We start from the raw sequence: 7,119 nt of genomic DNA on the forward strand, positions 1-7,119 counted from the left end.
GCATGGGTGCCTGTGGTACCTGGCACCATACTCTGTCGGTATGCTTGGGCTGCTGTCCACTTCTGCCTTCAGACTTATGAGAACTCCACCTATAGCCACCTTCGCTTGGAGCCATGTGGGGAAGGGAATTCTGGGAAACTTCATTCAAGCTTAGTTTCGATGGCCCAGGTACACCACCATCTCTGCACTTTGGCTGGTTTGTCCCCTGGCCACAATGATGGTGATGGCTTGGTGGTGGTAGTCAGGGAGAGGTGGAGGAGGGTAGAAGAGCAGGAGAGGGAACTCTCTAGATGGTCTTCAAGATCTGTTTACTACAGAAGACTAGAAGAGCCAGGTGAATGCCTCTTATATGTCTCTTATCTAAATGTCTATATGTCTTATCTAAATGTTTATGTCTTATCTAAATGTTTCTATGTCTGTGCCCAGAACCCATCCTCCTTTACAAATAGACTGACTTAGGCCTGAGAATTACCAGCAGATACTTGGGATTACTAGCAAGCACAGGCTTTCTCTGGATACAACAGCAACCCATCCCACCATTTCCTTCCCTTCCTTCCCACTGGGCACCAGGCAGGATGAGAGGAAGGACAGGCACGAACCAAAGCTGCTCAGGAAATCTGGAGAAGCCCCCAAGAACCCACTCAGTTCTCAGTGCGCCAGAGTAGAACGGGCCAATGGGACCATGTCTCTGCCAACTGTGTAGGCTTGTCTCCAGAAACGTTTCCTCTCGGTGGTGAGCAGTGGGTGAAGTAAAGTGATAAAACTAAGTGGAGGACATTCTTCCCAAAGCCCAGAACTTGGAGCCCGTGTACCCGAGTTTTACACTTTGTTAGAATAATAGCTCAATGGGAGACTTTATTGGCCATATATCTCCAGGTTTGTTTCTGGTCTTCTATGGTCTATATCAAGCAATAACAGTCTCCAGAGCTGTGATACTCAATGACTCTCTTCTGTATCCTTCCTACCTTTCCAAGAATAAGGGAAAATGGGCCAGGCTGTGGTTAATAGCCCATGCAGGCTGGTTGAAGATTGTGATTGGCTCCCTCTTGATAGTTTATGAGATCAATTGTGTTGAAGAAGGACTGACATTTATGACCAAAGGGATGCCACCAAGGTTTATGTACCCCAAGGAGTGGCAGCACCTCACCATGTTCATCCTCCTTGTCCTTGACGGCTGTGTAGAAGTGGTGAGCAAGAACATGCTACGGCAGAGGTGCGTGGTCCTAGAGAGAGGTGCCACGGTGCTGGGTGTCTATGTGCTCCTGCTGCTGCTGGTATCACACGTTAAAGAATCATCTGGGGTAGAGCTGCAGGTTCACTCTCTCCTCATCTTGGTGGTGTTCTTGCTGATGCTGGTGATGACGGCAGAGCTGTGGGCTCCTGAGATGTTTCACCTCTGGGTGATAGAGACCTTCCTGTTCCTGATAATGGGCTCATGGCTGATTCAGGCAGCCTTCATTCTTTTTAGACCAGTCTCTGGCTTCCCATGGGAGGATGATGACATCAGTGACATCATGTTTGTCACCACCTTCTTCTGCTGGCATGTGATGATCAACGCCTTATGCATGTTGGGAATCTATGGCATCTCTTCCTTTTGGTACCATTGTTACAGTCCCAGCTTGAGGCTGATGGGATCCAAGGAAGCGCTGTACCACAAGAGTTCTTCGGGAACCTTCTACAAGCTGCTGCAGGAGGCAGAGCAGCAGGACAAAGATGACCAGGCTCCTCTCCTTTCAAAGAGCTGTGACAGGGCCTAGAATACCTGGGCATACACACTGCTCCATCTTCCTCCTGTAGGCTCTCCTGGGCACTTGTAATGTACCCTTCGTTCCCCTTGTTCCTTGGTGAAGGCAATGGCTCTGGAGAGTGGCAGTTGGTTTCCTGTCTGCTACTGTACTTCCTGTCTCTGAGCCTGCAGTTAATGCTGGGAAGAAGAGGCCCAAAGTGATGGGACTTGAGAAGAGGGAGGGGAGAAGACTGGGGGACAGGTCCACGTGCAAGCAAAGCTGGGAGGGGGGGCAGTGAGACAGAATGACATTAAAGAGAGGAGTCTCTGCTTGAGCCCAGAATTCTGCACTCAGAGCTGTTTCTCCGAGGCACCACCCAATGCTTCATCTAAGGAAATAAAGATTCCTCACAGCTCAAAACTGGAATCAGTTGTCTCATTCTGATAAAGTAGATTGATTCTTTTTGTTTTGTTTTTGAGACAGGATCTCATGGCATTGCCCTGCCTGGCTTGGAACTCAATACATACATAGACCAGGCTGGCCTCAAACTTGAACACCTGCCTGCCTCTGCTTTCTGGGTGCTAGCATTTAAGGTGGATATAATACAGGTTAAAATTATATTCTTTTGGGCTGGCGTTAGAGCTCTGTTGACAGAATGCTTGCCTAGCATGTGCATAGCCCTGGGTGGTTCAATTCCCAGCACCACAAAAGCATACATACAGTCCCAGTCCTCTAGACAGAGGTAGGAGGGTCAAAAGTTCAAGATCATACTTAGTTGCATATAGAATCTGAGACCAGCTGGGGTAAATCCTACTTCAGAAATAAGTAAATTTCACTTTTCCTTTTCTACTGCCCCCTCCCTGGTTTTAATGATAGGCTTCATTTCAAAATGTACATAGTCATTTAAAAAGTAATTTAATAACTGCATAAATTTACCTTATCCAGGATTTTATAGAATGTCCATGCTTGGTACCTTCCCGACCTCCATTTTAGTATGTCTACTCTAGCAAAAGCTTTCTTTACCCCCTTACACGTGGAACTTATTACACATTATCCTTGGGTTTTGCAACTTTTCCCCTCCGAATCTCACAAGCCATTCTGCAGTCTCGATTGTGTCTTTCAGTTGACACACAGTCTGTAACCTCCCGTCCCAGAGGCTGTGAGCAACCACATGGCAGCTTTCTCGGAGAGCTTGTGTGCACTTGGTGGCTCTGGCGTCACTGGGGCACTTGCAGGGACTCTGCTTAATTTTTCCTAACCATCGGACACATCTGACTTTGTCCTGGTTCTGAAATAATTTGCCCTGGGGAGTTCTCCCTCACCAGCATGTTGGCTTTGGAAGAAGGTTCGCTGTATCCAAGTTACACAACTCCTGGTGTGTATTCCAACTGTGTGGCAGCTCCTGGTTAGTAAAGGCTCATCTGGTTCCACTGCGCACCCCCACCCATCCTTCACATTGTGTGGCACAACAGGTAAGATGCTTTGCCAACCTCTGGGTAGCCATCCTAAAGCCTGAGGTCTCCTTCTTGCTTGTTCCTCCTTGAGAGGAAAGATGCACAGTCTGTTGCTAAGTTGTTTAGCCTTTTGATGTTAGTGGTGGTGACCCAAGCCTGCTAGCAATTGCCCACAGGACCACATCCTGCCCTTGCTAGTGTCACTGCTATGATATGGACTTCTCTAAGGAAGCTCTAGGAGAGCTGCTGTTATGGGCCCACTGGCTGGAGAAGAGAGAGAAGTCTGACAGTGTCACCCAGGCAACACTGAGTAAAATAATATCAGTCCCTGCCTAATGACGATGGAGAAGCTATCCCCAAGATTAAACAAAGACTCAGGGGAAGAAGAGAAGAGGGAGGGTGCGTGAGGCCAGACAGAGATCCTGGTAGAGGAAGTGGAACAGTGTAAATATCCCAGACACCCCTAAAGGACAAGTTTAGTGAGACTCTCTGCCTAACTCCCATCCCCTTAAGAATAAAGTCTGGCGTACTCTCAACTGTTGGCTTGGCTAACGTTTCTGGGCTCAGATCCAAGTAAGAGCAGAGGATAAGGCTTGCTTATGATCAGGTCTTTGAATCCATTTCTCCTTTATTCTTCATCCCTAGACTCGTCTCGATTGATTTTGCAAAGTCGCTTTCTGTCCACCTTCCTTGCACACTGATGTAGGGTGAAGAGCAAGCAGAGTTGGCTGCCTATTTCTGGGCATCTGAAGACTAATTTTATGACAAACTCCCAGTAATCAGGCAATGATATGAATATAATATCTCTCAAACATCCAGTGTAGGCAAAGTACTTGGGTACTATTAGTTTATCATATATAATATGTAACAGAAACAAGAAAAATCTTTACACTCAAGCCTTCTGGGGAGATGTTTGAAATTCTCACAAGCGACCACCAGAGAGCACTATATCACCATCACTCCAACCAACACCTCGTTCTCCAGCCCCAGTGAACAAGCCTTTCAAAAGCAAGTTGAAAAAGAAGAAATGGGGGAGGAGAGAAAAGGTCCAGAAGCAGGTGAAATGTTGCCCAAGAATCCAAAATAGATACTATAGGACTGTGTGTTACCAGTTAAAAATTGACAAACATGAGATAAACAGGGATCTAAACCAGCTAATGGGGTCAGGGGTAAGGGATAAAAGGTGATGTGTGTATTCCTTTGAGAAAAGTATCAACTGAAGAGCATGTTTCAATCCAAGTAATTTTTCTACGACAGGCCAACTTTCCATTTTCAAGTAGGCTTCAATAAAGTTTAAACCATCTAGCAGCAATCTAGCTAGCAAAACCAGCTCTATGTACTCTGGGATAATAAAAGCAAAATGTATGGGCCAGAGCGATGGCTCAGAGGGCAAAGGCATCAATCACTGTGCAAACCTCATAGGTTTAGTCCAGGAATCCATGGTGGGAGGAGAGAATTGACTCCTGAAAGTTGTCTCCTGACTTCCACACATGTATCAGGCATGTGGGCCCCCTCATTGCACACACAGTAAATGAATTAACTAGTGTTTATTATTGTTAAGTGAAAACTTGCTCAAAATTCAATCTCTAAGCTCAGTGGTGGTGGTGGTGGTGGTGATGGTGCACGCCTTTAATCCCAGCACTCAGGAGGCATAGACAGGCAGATCTCTGAGTCTGAGACCAGCCTGGTCTACAGAGCAAGTTCTAGGACAGCCAGGGCTACCTAGAGAAATCCTGTTTCTGTAAATAAAAAAAATAAAAAATAAAGGTCGGGCTGGGGATACAGCCCAGCAATAGATTGTCTAAGCCTGTTCCGGGAACAAGTAGGAAAGACAGACATGGAGGTGGGACTCTAGAATTGTGATGGTGGCTTCCATAGTCTCAGTAGGACCCCTGCTTTCCCACGCTGTGACGGATGAACTTGGTTCTTCCCAAACCCTTCACGAGACTTCCTAGCAGAGGGAAGATTTGAGATAGAGCCCAAACAGACCCAAATCTTCCACTAAGGTGCAAGCTGAGAAGTGGGGTGCTCCCTCTGTGAGTGTCTTCACTGAACACTGGCCAAACTCAAATCACGTGAAAGACAGTTGACATCCCAACTTTGAATTTCTTCTCTTAAACTGAAGAGTGTCAAGTGATTAAGCTATATAAAGAAAACTCCCTCTCGTAATCAGTCTTAGGTTATCAAATTCAAGGACAAGCTGGCCTTTCCTTCTTTCACTGTATAGAGTGAAGTTTGAAAGGCTGGCTTAATACAACTTTCCCCTGTAAATATACTTTACAGGGTCCAGTGGTTTCTCTTCCTCCTTTTTTTTGGGGGGGGCGGGGGAGAAAGGGGATGGGGTGGCTTAACATCTGTTATGCTCTATTCTTTTGGCCAGATCTAATTTGGGTTTATAAAGAAACAAATAAGCTACCTTCTGGGTTGGGTTTTTTGGGTGACTGCAACTTGAGTCCCCACTGTCTCTTTAGCTTAAAGTTTTCATTGATTGCCTGACATCAGCCACATAGGCAGCAAACTCCACTACCAGCAGCACGCCACAGTCGAAGGTCTGGGTTCAGTGGAGCCATATCCTAAACTTTGCATCATGGGTACAAGGTAACCACGCAAGCTGTCCTTTTAGGACACTAGGTTTGGAGCTTCAGAGCTACAGAGCAAGCCTATTCAAGACATCAGTTTAGCCAGCGGAGCACCGCTGATGTAATGTGTTCCGTTCCGGGCTATCTCTGCAAATTTGGTCCAAGCTCTTTCCTGGCTATATTGCTCTCCCACTCCACCTACCTTCGGGGACAGAGGAACTCAATTCAGTGAGAAGCTCAACTTCAAAGCACTTGCCACTAGACCCTCATTAGCCTTGGTACTGTGTGGGCCTGGACTGAAAGTTCACGGGTTCAATCGTCTTGTCGCCTTTATGGAGGGGGCAGAAGATGGAGGCGGTGGCAATTTAGGGGAGAATAAAGGACAGAGACATAGCAAAGTCAAAGTGGAGGGACAGGCTGTTCTTTTAAGTTCTCTAAGAGTACAGGTGGCTTTTGGAGGGCAAACCAGTTAGGGGACTCTTTTCTTCCATGGTACACTCAAAGTTCCCCAGTCTAGTCCTTGGACTTGTCTGGGTCCTGCTTTGGCTGGTTTAAACACAAGTGGGGCAGACCAAGGGGGCAAAGCTTGTTTACCCCTGAAAGTCCGTGGTCACATGAGATGTTCCTGGTCACATGAAAGGATCAAAGCAGATCTGCGTCTATTCTTGGAAACAGAGCAAATGTCCCCTTGATGCTGCCGCCGATGTTTCTGTGTGGTCAATACGTGTTTACTGAACAGTCTGGACACTATTTGGGGGATATGGGAGAGTAAGCAGCCAAGGAGGTCACCGTGTCTAGGAAGGGAAGTGGGCACTCACATGACAGAAATGCAAGAAACCCAAGGAAAACGATACATTTGCTCTGAAATACTGCCTTTTCTTACTGTGTTCACTGTCCCCACTTTGGACCCTAGTGAAGAGTGCTGAAGGCTGCCCTGGGTGGTGACAGGTAGCTGCCATCTGGAACTCACTATCTTCTAACATAAGAACATCATCTCTCCCTTCTGACCATCCCTTTCCTAACCACCGAAGCTGAAGAGTTAAAAGAAATGGGAAGACAGCGGACCCATTGGTCTACACCTTACTCCCTTAAGATAGATAATGGTGCAGCTTGCTATGGAGGTGGAAAGCTGCATCTCAGGAGTTGGCACGGGGTGGGGGGCAGTGCCATGGCTCATTCTCTCTTCAAAAGAATGAGGGCCCCCGAGGTCATCCCCAGCAACCATGTAAAAAGTCAGTTGTAATGCCAGGTAACTTATTCAAGCTGTGTGGTGGCAGTCCAGAAAGATCCCTGGGATTCACCGGGCAGTCAGGCGGTAAGTTACAAGTTCAATGAAAGACCCTGTCTCAAAAAAAAAAA

General features: G+C 46.9%; 1 protein-coding gene across 1 annotated transcript; it reads left to right on the forward strand.

Moving 5' to 3' along the window:
* Positions 1-703: 703 nt before the first annotated feature.
* On the forward strand, positions 704-2,137 carry LOC116101509 (transmembrane epididymal protein 1A). Its single transcript, XM_031385039.1, has one exon. It carries the CDS (start codon positions 846-848, stop codon positions 1,755-1,757), a length of 912 nt encoding a protein of 303 aa, XP_031240899.1. The 5' UTR covers positions 704-845; the 3' UTR covers positions 1,758-2,137.
* Positions 2,138-7,119: the final 4,982 nt, after the last annotated feature.

This window comes from Mastomys coucha, unplaced genomic scaffold (assembly GCF_008632895.1).
Source record: "Mastomys coucha isolate ucsf_1 unplaced genomic scaffold, UCSF_Mcou_1 pScaffold1, whole genome shotgun sequence".
In the NCBI taxonomy this organism is placed as follows: domain Eukaryota; kingdom Metazoa; phylum Chordata; class Mammalia; order Rodentia; family Muridae; genus Mastomys; species Mastomys coucha.

Excerpts from the sequence above, each read along its gene's own strand:
- LOC116101509 (XM_031385039.1), top strand. The coding sequence starts at position 846 with ATGGGAGACTTTATTGGCCATATATCTCCAGGTTTGTTTCTGGTCTTC.